The sequence below is a fragment of the Pithys albifrons genome, chromosome Z (assembly GCF_047495875.1).
Source record: "Pithys albifrons albifrons isolate INPA30051 chromosome Z, PitAlb_v1, whole genome shotgun sequence".
Classification (NCBI taxonomy): Eukaryota; Metazoa; Chordata; class Aves; order Passeriformes; family Thamnophilidae; genus Pithys; species Pithys albifrons.
The window spans coordinates 54,517,603-54,535,554 of NC_092497.1; the positions used below are offsets into that span (position 1 = coordinate 54,517,603).

General features: G+C 38.5%; 1 protein-coding gene across 2 annotated transcripts in view; it reads right to left on the minus strand.

Moving 5' to 3' along the window:
- MEGF10 (multiple EGF like domains 10) overlaps positions 1–17,952 on the minus strand; it is an 86,363-nt gene that overhangs the window by 21,902 nt on the left and 46,509 nt on the right. For both annotated transcript variants that reach the window (XM_071580840.1, XM_071580839.1), the window contains exons 10-13: positions 13,402–13,576; positions 11,897–12,017; positions 9,995–10,158; positions 7,188–7,290 (exon numbers count right to left, since the gene is read on the minus strand). In XM_071580840.1, the coding sequence (XP_071436941.1) occupies positions 7,188–7,290; positions 9,995–10,158; positions 11,897–12,017; positions 13,402–13,576 (563 nt within the window). The remainder of the gene's footprint in view (positions 1–7,187; positions 7,291–9,994; positions 10,159–11,896; positions 12,018–13,401; positions 13,577–17,952) is intronic.

Here is a 17,952-nt window from a genome sequence, read left to right on the forward strand (position 1 = left end):
TAACAAGCCAGTGGTTGCCAAGAGTTACCATAGTGCATTATCTGAGATTATGTAGACCAGTGAAATACAATAATACCAGGCTCAATTAGACTGCCTTGATCTGTGCACAGAGGATGCTTTATGACAGTGTGGTGTCAAAGGGTGATACTGGGCACACTGGGATGGAAAAAACAATGGGTCCCATGCTGCACAGAGCCACGATGCTTGAAAGAGCCAACCACCACCACTAAAAATGAAAAAGCAAAAAGCTCCTTCAGTTCACATAAAGGAAAATTACCCATTAGGGAAACTAAAAAAACCCATCTTTTCCACTTTCACTCCTTATGAGGAGGTGAAGAATATCTATTTAGCAGAGAAACAGTGTAAACAGCACATAATTAAATAATAATTACGACAATATCCTGAAAGAGTGCTGAATATTACTGCTGTTTCACTGTAAAAATAATTGTATTATATTCATTATTGATCATAAGCAAAATCAGTTTCACTCCTGTGAGTGTCAAGAATGGATGTAGCAAAGCAGAAATTATTTAGTGATCTATTGCATTGCTACTCAGTTTCAAATCTCACTGTTACTTAGGTAAGTTCACAAGGCACTGGAAAATAAATTTGAGTTTCACATCATAGATGTAAAAATCTCATGTGAGAAAGAACAGGCTAGAAATATTAAAAGGATTTAGAAAATTAAATAAAAAAATCCAGAGTGGTGCTTTATAAGAAATTTCAGCAAAGAAAGCTGTGCTTTTATAGAAAACCTTGAAATTATTGAAGAAAAAGAAGCATATTTACTGGAATTTACAAAGCAAGGCTAGACTCAGCTTTTACAACATGGTTATCAACTGGCTTATAATTGCCATAATTTCAAACAAGTACTAATCTTTTATGCAATAAAATTGTTTTTGTTAAGTTTTCATGTTGGTTTTGATACTGATAAGGATATCTGCGAGAAAATGTTTTTGCCAGAGCTAAGGACAAAGAGCTCTTTGATGGCCTTCACAAGTTGCTAGGCAATAGCTGAATGGTCATGATAAACTTCAGCTAAGCTGCTCTGAAGAAATGCTCGTGCATTTAATGCCCAGTGCTTTATGCTGGGGGCCTCACATCTAAATCAGCATTCCCCCAGCATTCGTAATTGCATGAATGAAGTAAAGAATTCTTTTGGGATACCAGTGTTTCTGCCCATGCTAGCAGAGTATTTCCATACTCCCTATGCTGCATTTTGAACTTGAGGCTCAATGATCCATCCAAGTCACATCAACAAAGAGCTAATTTGTTTTAGCACTTGAAGGGGAGAAAAAAAATCTACCTATTATTTCTTACTATCTTCACAACTAAGTGTTGTTTTCCAGCTTATTATGTTTCTTTTACTCTCATAAAAGAGTATCCAAACTTCAGGAAGAATTCATTTTGTTCTACTAAAGAAAATGTATTTGCTACACAATTTATCTTCACAACACATGGAACTTTCCAGTATAGCTGTTTAGAATGAAAGCCTATTTGTATATGGGTGTACTTCCCATATGTCTGAGTGAAACTGGACATATAACAGCCTAAACAAGAGAATGAAAGGCCTTCAAATGCTGGGGAAATCTTGGTGTCATTAAAGCTAGAAATACTCTTCCAGCATGGTCCAAGAATTCATATTTGAGAGGAGTGAACACTTAGATCACTTCTGTTCAAGGACTTCTGATGATGAGAATTTCTTCCCTACTTCTCTGTCAAATGATGGATGAGCAGCCCAAAGAAAGGGAAAGATGTCACAGCACTATTCAGAAGTACTCTAACTGTCCTTGAAGGAGAGAGGTACCTTGCTCCCTAGCTGGAGATAGCCAGAGGAACAAATACAAGCATCCCAAATTAAGGAGCTAATGAAAGGATCAAAGTTTTTTTTTTTCCTACAAGTCAGACTTCAGCTGTTTCTTCACTGGTGGAGCCAGCGACATTGTGCCTTTGGTAGGAAGCCAGCTATGAAAGAATGTCAAAAAATCCCTCTGAGATTGAAAGCACACATCAATATCTGCAAGTTTTAGCAGATTAATCACTTTTGAGATATTCTTAGTATCTTTCTGAAGGCCATACATTATCCACTCCAGAGGTGCTCTTCTTTTCAACCACCCATCTTTAGGCAGCCACAAGGAAATAATAATACTCCTTTTTTTACTTGGTAAGGTAGAAAACAAATCACTTAGTATCTTTTATAAAAGAATGATATTTCTTCAGCATTAAGGTCCACCACAACAGACAACAGAGATGCAGACACAATGAGGTCCAGACACAGGGTGGACCAAACCTCTTGGAGAATTCCTTTTCCTAGGTTTTCAAAGTAAACATGCCATTTATCCTGCCACAGTGACCATGTATGATTTCATTTTGTGGCACACTGAGCATCCATCTCAATGGGACCTTGTGCTTTAGGAGCCATGGGGAAACTGGCCAAGGTTGAGGGAAATCCATGTTTTTGCAAGAGGGTCTTGGGTTGGGTGCACTGGTGTGCCAGCACTATGGGTGTCATTCCTCCAGCAGCTTTTTTTTTGGCCTAAAGGTGAGGAAGACCCATGACAGAACTCTTTTATGTTTTTTTTCTTCTTTTTCAGAGGGGAAAATGTGCAAACACATAGAAAGCTGACAGGCAAGGAAGAGCTGTAGCTCAATTTACAGTGGACCTAATGATTTGCATCAGTGTCAGATGACTGACATCCCCATCATAATCCAGCAACAAATGTACCTCTTGGAAATAATTTCAGAAGCACATGGATGGACACAGAAACAGCACATCTGGTGATGGGCAGTCTGACTAATGTCAGCAGGTGTCCAGCACAGAAAAAGTTACCCAACACCCCTCCTGCTGCAGCATGTGGATGAATGGTAAAATGCAGGCTGGTATTACTGCATCTGTCTTCTCCATAAACCAATGCTATTGTTTTGGTACAGATAGCAGACTAGTGGTATTTCACAATCCTTGGCATCACATAACCTTCAAGTTGATTTTAAAAATAACAAATGCACCAGTATAACTTGACATTTCTTCATAAGTGGGAAGGTGGGGCAGAACTGCACCCAAGGAAGCACAACAGTGATGTGTTATCAGTAACACCCACATTAATGTAATTGCAATAATAATAAGCTGTCTTGAGGAAAAAAACCCACTTTTGCCATTTAAATTAATTAATTTAATTATCTTTAATTAATTTAATTAATTAATGCTTTAATGTGAAATCTCAGTTTGCGAGAATATGAATTCTCTAATCTTTCAGGCAATGTGGGAAAAATATATTTTGACAGCTGCTTGCAGAACAGATAAGATTAAGAGATGAAACTGAGTTACCATGGTGCCTGCTGGTTTGCTTGCTCCTTGAGACAAGTGGTAGATGTGACTTTTTAATGGACATTAACTTCAAGTTTTGGTGTAAATTACCAGGAGAATTATCACTACGTATCGGGGAGTATATTTTCTGTGTGTTTCTTTTGCTTTCTGTTCTTACTCTTTTCCACTCTCTCACTATTGAGCTCCCTCCAAATGGAAAAACGTTATTTATAAGATACAGTGAAAATGTCAGGGGATGAGAGCTTTGGGGCAGACATCATCCTCTGTGTGGGCGGATGTTTCTCATTTGTGCCATCCTGTCATGTGGCTACTGGAACGTGATGGAATGGTCAGAGTGCCAGGAAAAGAAAAACATCACCCTTAACTCTTGCTTTTCTAAGCAGAATTCAAGCTGCAGTGTAGGGAAAACTTGATGCAAACTACAGAGATTTCTGAGAGGAGTCCTAGAAACTAAGTCACTTTTGTTTAGGATGAAAAAGGCAAGTATCTTCATAGGAAAAAAAAAATATATTAAAGCTACAAACCCTCAATAAAAACAGAGATCTAATTAAAGCCACTTTTAATTATTCCTTGAGTTTTTTAACTGCTGACGCCAATAAACAAAACCTGAACTTTTGTTCCTAAGTAGAACCTAAGAAGCAAAGCATTGGGCACATTCAGAACTAAACAAAACAAACACTACTTAAGAAGACTAAACCATTTAATATTTTATTGTTGAAGCAGTGGTGAGCTGCATCTGCATCTGGAGACTGAAGTAAAACCTCTGTGCCCACATCAGCAGCTCAGAGCTCCCTCACAACCTGAGGGAGGCTGTACTGCACCAGGACAGTGACCCACCCTCCCCATGCAGCATGTTCCTTGTTCCCCACGTTATGGGACAACTGTGTCATCCAGCAAGGGAAAAACCTCCCTCCATTTATTTCTACAAAGTTATATAAACTGTTCCCTCTGACAAAATTCCCTGGGGACAGTGTAGACAACTGTTCCGTTCATAGGGCTGAGAAAAATACTGTATTTAAAGTATCTTTTTGGGAAGTTTGTATTTTGATGGCATCAAAAGATCTGGGAAAGTTCACTTTAGATTCATCAATTTATTTGTGCTTAAAAAGAAAAAAATACAAGTTCACATTTTTAATCTTCTTCAAATGTATTTTTAACACTACCTTCCCAGTGATTTTGTTTTAAATAATAAATCCTTCATTACGGTTAGATAAGCATTAGACTGATCCAAAATCTGGTTATCCCTCTCTTTTTGTTGTTGTTGTTGGGTTTGTTTTGTTTTGTTTTATTAGGTAATACTACCCTCCCAAAACTAGTATGTCTGATGGTCACATTAACAAACCCAACAGAAAAAAATTCAAGCTACTCTAACATAATTCTTGCATGTTGGAAGCTTCCTGTATTTTCCACGTCCTCTGTCTGCTTCTCCACCTATTATGCATAGAAAGGTATGTACAACCTCCCTTCTTAATCCTACATCCTAATGCTATTTCTGCAATGCAACATTACAGTGCAGCTATTTGAGAACCCGTTTCTAAAGTATTCTCTCGTTTTTTTATTCTTTCTAAATATAAGTATCTACACAAAGACCAGACTCCTTGTGGGTACTGCTCTGACTTGTGAAGTGTGGGAGGAGGATTTTTCCAGACACTGAGTATAAAGTGAAATATGCCATTTATGTTATAAAGTGTGTCTAGACATCACCAACATGTTGAAACTAGTCTGTCACACATGGTGTTCTGATGACATCATCCAGGGGTGGAGACTCAGTTTTATCAAAAATTACACTTGAAGTCGCTTTCTAATGAAATGTTTTTCCCTTTGAAACAGGAAGATGAAATAAGATTTCACTAAAGGTAAAAATACTGTCTCCTGGATTAATTATATCATGCTGGCTAAGTAATTTTTATTACCTTTGATAAAACATTGCTACATTTTTCAGCATGGCCTTTCAAAAAAACTATTTTAACCTGGATCCATTAATCAGCATACCTTTTGTCACTGATGATTTCTGTCTATTTTAGAAAACTCAGAGAATGCATTTTAAGCTGTACATATGGAATTTGTGAACAGCTTTAGCAGCTTAAACCATGATCAAGATCATCAACTGCTCACGTGTCTTTGTTGTGGGCATTCTTTGCTTAACACATTAACTAATTTATGAAATCGTATTTTGGGCAGATTCAAATATAAGTTTGCAGAAATGTGTCCACACAATTACCTGAAACTACCTGAAAATAAGGACATTAACATCAGAACAAAATAAACACAACATTGTGTCACACAAAACAGCACCAGATGGCATAAGGCTGGTAGGGATTTTTTTCATAATTCATTCAGGTAACTTCTATTTTTTGCACTCCTATGGCAGTCATTTCCCTGAGGTATCTGAGAGGCTGATTTTAAGTCACACTGGAGTTTGTGGGATGAGAACAAAAGCAGCAAAGTCCTGTCTCAGTGAGGTGAGCGCTGGTTCTGGGAGTCTCTCACATTGAACAGGATGAGACACAGTGGTGAGGCACAATGGTGAGACAGGTCCTTTCTCAAAGAACCAATACACAAAAAAAAATGCACAAATGATTGATGAGGTTTGTCTTCCATAGCAAAACAGGAGCCCTCCCTGCCCATGCCTGTCTACTTCCACTTCCTACTTCCAGTGATCATAAAAGATAAAAGTCATGTTCATCTGAACAGAAAGTAGAGAAAACAGCAGGTAGGCTGTAATCAACTACAACTAATCAACCTGAACTGTAGAGACAGAGTATTATGCACTTCAAACAAGATACTTGTGATCCCTCTACAGAGCTGGGCGGGGGGGGGAGCATATAAAATTGGGAAAAACCCAGTAACTAAGACTGTATCTGTCTGAGGAAATCATAAGCTCATTTCCACCTGCTTTGTCTGAAAGCACCAGATTAAAAAGAAAGTAAATATATGATTGACCTTCAAGTCAATTTGGAAAGATATCAACTTATGAAAGAGTGGATACTAAATAATACCACTATATATCTGAAAACACAAATAAATTTAAAAAAACCCTTTTTTTTCACATGCTGGCATCTCATTATAAAAAGGAAGGAGGCCATAAAGACAGGTGTCATGAAACCTGTCCCCTGCAACATCACAGCATCACGGTGAGACACCAAGACTAGAACATTCCAAGAGGGGCACACTTATAGTGTCAATTAAACCCTATTGAAGATTACAGAGTTTTCCCAACCTCAGAGCTTAGAAACTACCTCCTAGATGTAAAGGAAACATTTCATGATACCTGCCCTCTACAGAGTTTCATTTTATTTTAAAAAAATCTTGCTTTCCACAAACAAAATAATGCAACAGCAGTGTCAAACACAAATCTGGGTGAATAACTAGATACAGAGTTATTAGAACCACAGTGCAAAAAATCTTAGTGAGAAAATATTCATACATACAGAACAAAGTATGTGCAGAGAAACTTCATGTTCCCAAAAAGTTTGAGAAACTGAAATGGCAATATGATTTCTACACTATTTATCCTCTCTTTGGCTGCCTGAAAGCTTTCTGAGTTCCTGGATGTGATGCTTTACCCCAGAGCTCACAGCACAACCTTGAGTATTTCCAATTATTCACCCCAGTCATAAGGCATCATATTGTGGAGGCACACAGATTTTAAGATTTCCCTTTCTATACCCAGTTTTATGTGGGATTCCGGACTGACAAAGTTTCCACATCCATTGAATTACAGGAGGACAGAACAGCATCAGAATTGTCCATTTTCCCCTCCCAACCCCACATACTCCTTTTGCCCACAAACCCAGATGGTGAGACCAAGTCCCACCGTAGTGGAAACCCTCCCTGTCCTTCTCAGGGGTGTGTTTTGTACCTGACCATCCCGGGAGGCAGCGACAGTACCCTGTGGTGGGGTGACACCCATCTGCGTGGCTGCAGTCACAGCGCTCAGCACAGTCCATGCCATATGTGCCGTCCTGTGGCAACACAAAAAGAACAACACAGAAATTTCCCAGTCAGTCCTGCCTCAAAAAGCAACCACAGGTCGGTCTCCCTTGAATCTGTAATCTGTTCTTCATGTAAAATGCTTCTGGCTTGTGGAATGTTTTAGCATCCTACATTTTCGTTCTTCTTTTAAGAGAGGAAGATAAAGAATTAATTATAGTCTCTTGACAAATCTCAGACTAAAGCAATTCAGTCTCCTTTCTTCCTCAGACCCTGAGCTCTTTACCAGTTGTTCAGAAAGGATACCACATAAAGGCACAATTATTTAAAAAGCGACTAGTAAAACCTTAGATTACAATATGTCTTCAGTGTGAGGCTCAGTGCATAAATAATGCAAACTGTATCCCTTTCTTCTGATTGTAAATCTTTCTTTCTGCACTACAACATATGCTACACTAAAAGGAGATGCTCTTTGGCGATGGGGCAGTACCCAAAACAACACTGGTTTTTTTACCTACACATTTTTGGAACCAGTAGGAGAAGTCAAAGTTACAAGCTGGACACCTCTGTTGGTGTATCCAGCTGTGCCCAAAGCAAGGAACTGCATCTAAACATATGAGTTTGCCTTTTCTGCTTCTTCTGTAGAAGCTGGCACACACATTTGTGGCCATTTTCATACAAAATCAAGCTGAGAAACTGAAAAGAGCAGGCTCTTTACAACTGAATTCTCAAAACAAGGCAAAGTACAATAGTAAATTGATCTTGAAGAAAAAGTGTCACAATCAAATTTAAAAAACCATGGGGAAAAACCAGTATAATTTATGGTAGTGTTTCAGGGTTACCCACAGCAAAGGCAAAACAAGAGAAAAAAAACTCCATCTCAGGTTTAAAACTCAATCATTTAAATTCAAGGCTAAAAATTGGTCTCAGCTACATCAAAATCTGAAAAAAAATCTATAAGAAAATTCGTCTGCTGTTCTTTGATGTTCATGCATACATTTCATCTAAGTGCCACAAGATTTAGCTATTCAATTCCCAGTCTTTCAAGTCTAAAGTAGAACAAAATCTTACATTACTTCAGTGTAAGGAGCCTTTGGCTCATCTCAACAGTACATTTTTATATACAGAAAAAGAAAAGATTAAGCATTTCCTTTGCATATAATCAGATTTGGAATGAAAGGAAATCCTCAAATATGTTGTTGAAAAGCAGTATTTTTAGCCTGCTATGTACTTGGAGTGAAGTCCAAGCTTCAGTCAAATCTTGAGTAACAATCTGGGCACTAAAATTAATTTTCTGAAGTTATTTAAACAAACTCAAATACATTGATTTAAATAATGTCTCTGCTCAAACAAGAGAAACATTTCAGACAACACTGGATGTATTTGAATTAGTTTTGTCCTAATTTCTCCTACTTTATTCTTCTGCTCTGGAATTTTGAAGCAGAATATGCACTTGAAATATGTAAATGCTTTATGGACATTGTTTAACACAGAGAAAGGGAGAGGAAGGCAATGAGCATGGGCATGCTAAATTATCTGATACAGAAATGCTTTAAAACATTATTACTAAGTTTGGGATAGTGATGTAACTGCTGTGAAATGATATATGTCTTTTTTAAATGCCAGTTTTGGAAGAGCTAATGGAGTTTGGGAGATCTCATAATCCTTCAGAATCAGGCACTGAGTGATAAACAAAGCTGCTCTAGAAAATAGAAAAATTAGCCTTTTGATAGAGATACATTGTTGGAAACACTGCATGAATGTGCACAGGTGGTACTCTAATCAGCTTTCCAGAATATACTCAGTTTGGTTTTCCACTTCAGTCACATCAGTGTATTCTATGCTTCACCTTAAAAAACCAAAAGCAAAGCCCCAAAAATCACTTCTGAGAGCACAAGTTTTCATTCAAGACAGATGTTTCCACTGTAGTTCAGCCACTCCCATCATGTTATTCCTTAGCAGAGCTCGTCCAAACTGAGAGAAGCTTCAGTGTGACATGGGAGGGAATTCACTAGGTATGTATTCAGTTCAGGTGATTTCTTTACAATTGTATTAAATTAACAACCTGCTGATAGTATTGTAAAAGTGAGCAAATGACAGAGGAGGGCAAAAGGAGAGCAAAGGGTATTTGAAAAATTAATTTCATTTATAATTTCCTGGAAGATTGAAGTCCATCATTGAAAACAATGGAGGCAGGAAATCCCCATTTTTTAAATAAAATATTCTTTTTTGTGCATTAATTGTAATTGAAACCAAAGACTTGCACAATAAAACAAATCCAGTTTGATTTTTTTAGAACTTAAAGTTTTTTGAAATTATATATTTTTATGACTTCCCCAAACTACAGAAAACAATGTGGAACAAAACTGATAAGGAGTTCACCTTTCCCCTCACAGTGATTTCTAATTTTGGTGTTCTCAAAGTCTGGGAGAGAGTACAAGTCAGAGCCCCAATAGAAAGTCAAAGACTTGTCATGGAACTGGGTAGTGAGAGTAGCATCTCATGTCTGACTGAGAAGAAATCAAAGTTTTTCATTCATAGCATAACACACACATACAAAAATGTAATTAAATTATTTAATGTGCAATGTATTTTTTGTACTTTTATCTCATTTTTACTTAAAGTAGCTGAACAGATGTATGTGCTCTCTAGGAACTGATCCCCAAAGAATGACAGAAGCCCTCCCCTACCCAGAATTATCCCACAGTGCAAAATTCAGTGAAATTATTAAGCTACCTGGCAAGGGAATTCACATTTTTCTCCTCTCCAGCCCGGGGCACAGGTACAGGTTCCATCGAGAGCATTGCAAGCCCCTCCATTGAGACACTGGCAGGTTAAATTACAGCCAAGTCCCCATGTACCACTGGGACAGTTTATCGAGCAATCTACACCATGCCAACCTGCCAAAAATAAGAAGTCACAAATTAACCAGATTTTCCCGCAGTTCTTCTCTGGGAATGTTTCCCTGCACCTGCCACAGGGCATCTCTCTGAGATGGGCAGTACTGGGATAACATTCACTACAGGGCTGGATCAGCAGTTTCAGCTGAGGACTTGTCCATGTTTGGACAAAGGTGTTCAAGGGCACCTTGTATAACATCTGTGCACAGCACACATTTGCAGATGGGTGCCAACATACAAATGCAGTTGATGGAAGACCTGAAACGGAAACAAAGACACCTTGAAATTTCATTGAGAAGCACTAAACTACACTGGGAGTCTTAAGGCATGCCTCAAAATAATTAGGAATGTTTTCCTTACACTTAAGCTGCTGCTTTCAGAATTGCTCCACAAGCATGGAAGGCAGAGTTTTGCAGTGTGGTTTTAATGGAAATCTTAACCAAAAAAACCCCTCAAAGAATCCAACAAATTCCACCACCACCACCCCCCCCCCCATAAAAAAAAAAGACATAAAGGAATTGTATAACTTGGATTTCTCCAAGGAAACATGGAAGATTTTTAGGTTATTTCTATACTTCCCTCCAAATAAAAAGAAATTGTAATGGAAAAAGGCTCTAGAATGCAGCATTCACCACTGATTATGTCTGATAGCAATGATTCACAGACTGCACACTGGATAGATTGAAATGTGAATAGATTTTTTAAAATGTGGTCATCCATTGGATGCAAGAGGAACAGTGTGAGGCAGTCATATGTTAGCAGCAGCAGTGACACAGGCCAAGTTTCTAATTTTGTACCTTGTTTACAGTAAGTGAAGAGAAAAATAATTCTGCACTGATCCTAATCAATAGGCTATGCAAAACACATGCACTGAAATCAGGCTGCCTCGTGCCTCATTGGTAGCTCCAATTTTAGGGGTCATTTCAGGAAAAAAATGTTACACTATACTTGCTAGAAAACTGAGACACTTTCTCTCAAGAGTCTTTCCAGGATTTATAAATTTATTTTGCTTACATAACAAGCATCAAGGTTTAGTATAATTTCCCTTTTTCACCACGGTATGACTAAAACTGCATGATGCACAAGAAGGTAGGATTGTGCACCGCTCAAGGAATAGTTTTTCTCCTCACAACCTACTTTGCAGTAGCTGCTTTAAGTTAAATTGGGGTTAAAGGAGCTCTGCAGATGCTCCATGTTTGCTGCACATTTGCTGATTTAATAGTGTCCCTGAAAAATTTAGTGGCTATTTGTCTACATAACTCTCACGCTTCTTTCCCACTCTTAAACTTTATGTGTTTTTAGAAAAACATTTTTAGATAGGAAGGGTCTACTGTGTTTCCTGGGCATGGGGTTTGCTTGGGAGCATTCAACAGCCTGCCCCTCTCTTCTCAGCAATCCCATATCACAGCTGAGGGACACTGGACTTTTAAATCCTTCCTCACAGCAGAAGTGAAAAAATAGGTGTGCTCTTAAGGTCCCTTCCAACTCAAGCCATTGTAGAATTCTGTATGATTTTTGACGACGAGGACTGGCATCAGGTCAGTGGCCCACCCATTCTAGCAGACCACAGTGCTTATCTGAGATGTTTTCCTAGGTTTTTTCCCCCAGATCAGCAGAAACACAGATATTTAGTGGTGAGGGCTTTAAGCTGGGTCTGCTTTTTTATTAGTTTTTCTACTTCAAAAACTCAATGTAATTTTGTGGCTACAGAAAACAAGGATTAATCTGAGACACTCACCTGCTTTGCAAGCACAGGACCCATCCACTGGTGAGCAGATGGCTTCGTTTTTGCAGTTGCACACGGATGAACAGTTCACTCCGTATGTTCCTGGGAGACAAGGAGTGCCACACGAAGCACCCTGAATTATAAAAATAAACTATTTGAGGAGGCCCAGAAACACAACCAATAAATTACCTACGCCGAATCAAGTGCTACAAAAGCCAGTGTAGCAATACATTCACAATATATGGCATGGAGAATGTCCTGCCAGAAATGGGCTAACGAAGAGAATCAACCAGCCACTGAGAATGCTTTAACAACTGATGTTTTTAATGTTGTTTAAATGCACAGAAGGTCTTTTTTGCTAAGTCATTCTCTTCTTCCCAGAATACCCCTGCCTGGTCAGGGGGCTGGGGAAAGATTATGACCTCATGTCCCTTGGAAACCTTTTCCATTGAATGTAAATCCCCTTACACCTACTGTCCCAAAGCCAGATTCCCCTCTTGTCCCTTATTAGTGAGTTTGTATCCCTCCAAAGTCCATATAAACTTGTTCCCCTGAATAAACTCTCTCTCTTTGTTCCTGTCCTTGCCAGTGGTCTCTGCGTGTCCTTTCTTGGGGGCTCTCAGGGACCACGTGATCAGAGTAAAAGCAGAGAGCACATTTCTCCTAGGTTAATGGACTAACAACTCCAAGACCAGAAGCACCATATTGTTGCAGAATTCCTACAACACAAAGCATCACGAGGCACAAACAAAACCCACACTCTCAAGCCAGAAAACATACAGCCCATCCATGTCCAAGGATGTTACTAGCTTAACCTGAATTTTAGGGAGTCCTTCATGCTTTGTAAGTCTTTTTAAGACAGCATTAATTTTCTGTGATTTGTTGTAAGAGCTCAGCTCACATAAGTAACATTGGTTAGATCAATGGACAGTAATAAGGGAGCTTCTTATGAAACCAAAACACAGTATGAAAGCAGTTGAATGGAAAATAATATGGCTCTGCAAAATACTTTCAAGAACCAACCTGGCTGAAGTGTTCAGTTATAACTCTGTAGAAGCACAGTCATAATGTACTTTTTTTTTCCGTATCAGAGTAGCAGCCAATGCACAGGTAACAGCAAATCTGTGTAAAAGCTGCAGAATAATCCATCCTGAACTATAAAAACAAATGTTTTTGGCTGGAGTTTCTATGTGTGGAGCATGAGGAATTGGTCCAACAGGATAATGACTGAAACCTGTCATTCTTCCCCTTATTCACAACTCAACAGCTTACCCCCTTTCTTGCCAACATCTCATAAAACAACTAATATATCTTTCTAAAAATGTCTTTGTTTCAGTACTGAGAGCCAATCAGAAATTTTGCCTTTTCAGGGTGTTACAACACACACAGAGCTACCTAAATATTTTTACTTCTCTTTTGCTATGCTGGAGAAAGGACATTCTGGCCTCTTGAAGAATTTATCACTTAACCAAAGGCAGTGGAGCTGAAAATGCGCTGTGAAAGTAAGACTTATTTACCTTAAATCCAGGGGCACAGGTGCACTTCCCAGTCACGCTGTCACAGTCAGCACCGTTCTGGCAGCTGCAGATCTGCTGACACGACTCGCCATAGAATCCCGGGGAACACGTCTCATTACAGTAGAGCCCAGACCATCCAGGCTTGCAAGAGCATTCCCCAGACATGGGGTGACAGCTGCCATGGAGGGGGGATGAGAGGTTAAATAGTTCTGGACTAAACATGACATAAATATTATTTTCTTTCCAGAGGACAGAGTGCTGTTATAGAGAGGTTGCATAAAGGATCTTGCATTAATCTCTGAACAGAGATTTACTTCATAAACCACAAGTGAAGGGTTCTGTGTATTTTCATAAAAATGGATGACAATTAGGGTGAGAAATATCATGCAACATGCAGACATTTTGGAAGGACATGGGAAAAAAGTATTATCATTTTCCCATTTTTATTTGAAAAGAAACCTATCTGAAACACAGTTTACACCTTAAAAGAGATATTTATGTTATGAATATTAAGGTGATGAAACCATTAAATTCAAAAAAATGTATTAAATTTCCAATCTAACAGGATCATTATTGTAACACTGCAGAAACTCAGCAGTGTAAAGCCTGAGCAATACGATGCTCAGAAAAATAGCACATCCAGCACAAAATAATAACACCCAGGAGCAGCAGGAATGCTCTTTGCTTTAAACTGCAGGTTGGAAGAGGACAACTGGGGAGAAGTCAGCTATACCATCAGAGTAATGCCCTTCTGAAGAGTGTCTCCCCTCTGTTGGCCATACCTGGTGGCAGACCAGCTGTCCCTACCTGGAACAGCAGTTTCATTGAACGGCCAGTCAGGCAGCTGTTGCCTCATAACAAATGGACATCATCAGCTGTGCAAAGATATATATGCTGGAAGAGTGGGCACAATGGGGTGCTCTGTAGCTCTCTGGCAGACAAAGCATTTGCTTAATTCTCACCAAAGGAAAGCCTTAACATCCAAATCCAATATATCCACAATGGGAAGACTGTTTAAAGATATTTGTCTCCCTCTTATTGAAGTGAAGTTCCTTTAAGTATGCTGGAAAAAAAAGTGCCTTCCTCCAGACAAATTAAATGATCCATGACAGAGAGCCTGCTTTTGCAAGACTTGCTGACTGCTTGTATGGGAGTGTGTTTGAAACTGAGTATTTTTCTGACCATTTGAAAGTTTGAAAAAATATCTATTGCACTTCTAAGTGCTGAAACTATATAACAAAATTCCTTGAAAAAGTTGCAGAATAACAATATTAGTTGCAATTGCCCTTGGATTTGAGGACTGCTCTTGTCAAGGTAAGAGTTTAATATTGTTGAAAATAACCAGCTGGCAACACACTGCTAATCAAGGAAAGCATGAATTATACAGGTTGGAATGTCATCATGCATTCTGCTTTCTACGTATTACTGTGCACTCTGTGACAAAACTTGTGGGTCTTGAAGATACTAAAATACCTTTGACAGTTTTAGGCTGGTTTACAACAAAGTGAGAGGAAAAGGTCTTTTCAGACAAATGACAAATGGAGAAATGGTTCAAAACTCATGGTGTTCATTCAACAGTCCTGATTATTTGTCCAGTTATAAGCACATCAGCCAAGAAATAAGTTGAAATGGAATTATTCTTATGTAAAATACATGCAAAACTATAGAGACATGTGATGCGGCAAGATAATCTGATTTGTGTCCTTTTCCTAACTTTCTGTAGGCCCCCAGTTTCTATGTTTCTTATCAGTGGAAGAATACCAAGGGGGGAAAACAAAAAAAAACCAGCTTTCAATCCACAACTGAATAGTCATTGGGATATGAATTAGAATTATAAAAAAATTCAGCAGCACTGCCTTTTTAAAACATAAATCCCAGTGCTTATAGAATAATATCATATTCTGAGTTGGAAGTGGTGTTTGCTGTTGGGTTGTTTTCCCTTCAGGAGAAGGGGAGACCACACACATGTGGAAGCAGTGGATGTGAAGCAGAGGCATTGATATTCTGAGCCCCTCAGTGAGTGTTACCAAGCCCCACTTGCACATGTTATTGATTGACAACAGATTTAGTATTCCATAATTTGTAATTAGATGTAGGAAGCTGAAGCACTTCTGAAGCTTTTTGATGGGTTCTCATGAAGTTAGCTTAATTGGCAATACGATTTAAATATTAAGATGGGGGAGTAAAGAGATCTTGCCAGATAGCTACTTTTATTTCTGATCTTTTGTTCACACCTGCTGGAAATGCAACTCTACTCTGTAGAGAGAAAAAAAATACTTAGGGGTAGTTGATAGTATTATATTTGAAGGACTGACATAAACTTAGTGATTTTCATATGATTTATATAGGTGTTTCACTATTACAATATCCAGCCAAATTCTGCAGCACCCTATGCAATGTAAAATTTCCATGCAAAGTTCTTGTGTGTGTAAGATAAATAAACCCCATTAGTTCTCCTGTCAGGAATAAATCCTAATTACAGACTGAACTGTACCAGCTTAGATGGTGATACAGAATGACCCCACTCTGCAGGTGTGAAGCAGTCGTGGGAGATCATCCGAAAGAGCTTACAAGAAAAAAACCCAAAAAACAGAATAAACAGGGATATCTCCAATTTACTGGGAGATCAACCTAAAAACAGTGCAAATGCTGTAACACAGGTGTAACCAACATCCTTTGTAAACCTTCCAGACAAATATGCTGCTCCTGCCTGCCTTTTTTACAATTTCTGATTGATTTGTAGGTATTGCATAACTGAGGGCACAACAAAAACCAACCTAAGAGTGGCTTATGCTAGAAGAGCATTCCTGTACAAAATGAAGTGAAAATGCTGAAAAAGGTTCAAATCGTTTCATATACGACAATTTCTAAAAAACCTCCTTGCTGTCCTCTGGGCCACTCAAACAGATTAAAATCTCTCAAGTATACGTATTTTAATGCTTTACAAAGCATTTCATATAGGCTGATGATACAACTAAGAGCAAGGATGAGCTTGCCTTCCATACCTAAGAGCTGCCATCAACCAACAGCAGCAGCAAAGTCACTTAGCCAACCCAAAATTCAAATTATGAATTACTGCCAAAGCTGTTTTGACGCTATTTTTGTCAATCGTAAAACAGTAATAAAAAACGTATACATGTTTGAATTACTATGTATTATAATGATTTTGTATCTGCATGTGAAAAAGTATATGAAGAAGGTGGCTAGACACATATTTACATACTGGAGCTTATGTTCACGTATTTCAGCGAAAGTTTTTAGAGCAAAGCATTTTTTTTAATTAACCCCCTAGTTAATTTACGTATCAATGAATATCAAAAATTTAAGAGCTTTAAGCCTACCAATGCCTTTTCTTTGAGGATATCTAAAATAGTGATCAGACCCAGATGCAAAAAGCTTTATTCAAGGCCCTTAGAACAGAATCTGAGACCTATAGACACACAAAGTGTATTTGCAGAAGGAATTCTACCCCTTTTCTGTGCTTTGGGATTACTGGTTCCTACATTGCTGCTAAACAGATTAGTGTTATGAAGATCCTTTGGCTGCAGCCAGACCAAGTAGGACTTGTGGTAGGCAAGAAAGGGTTTAGGATATTCCCTGATGTGACTAAAGAGTGGTCTCCTGCCTGACTGAGAGACAAAGACAACCAGACACAACTGGCTTCTAAAAGAAACTCAAAATCCTAAAGTGTCCCCCAGGGAGCTTTGTCTTCTTTGATTTCTGTTATTGGATGGTCTTAGTCACTTCCTGACCTGGGGGAAGGAACTTACATATGTAAAATACACCTGTGAAGTAACAAAAATATTTGTTTTCCTCAGACATCACTATGCTCTTGTGCACCTTCAGGGCTGTTAGGTGGCTTTGAATTTGTCATACAAGTGGGGAAAAATGTTCAAAAAAAGACCAGACATATGCTGCTGTTTACTTGTGAACATTTGTGATCTGATTTGACCACAAGCTGCCTTCCATGGTATAAATGAAGGAACAGCTGTGTTGAACATGAATCAGGAGTAATCCCTGTAATATTAGAAATGCTATACAGTGCAATGCATTCCAGTCAAACAAGGCTGCTACAGCAGTCTGCAGACAAATTTTCAGGAAAGCAGCCTAACCATAACTCATAATACAATAGTATTTGGTGTACCAGCATAATTTGAGAGCTAGATGGGTCAGCGTTATGGTGCCATTTATTCTTGAACATGTTGCCCAAATAAGTTAAAGCTTGATTTTCCATTCAAAACAATTCTGTATTTTTTCAAGACATTTCAGCTAAATGGGATAAACAGAATCACAAGCACACAACTGTAAAAGCATATGAATGGAAAGGGAAAGGATAATTCAGTTTGTTGTCATATAGTTTGTCAGCAGAGGCATGTTGAGCAACTCTGACAACCCAGAAAGTAATTTTTCACAGAGGCCTAACAGAATAGTTATTTCCATGTATGTGCCTGAGTAATTTAACATCACTGCTGAATTCTGAGTGAAGGCTTTTATTTTATCTATGAGAAAAATTGCATCTTGTATCAATGTACAGCAACATTCTATGTGACA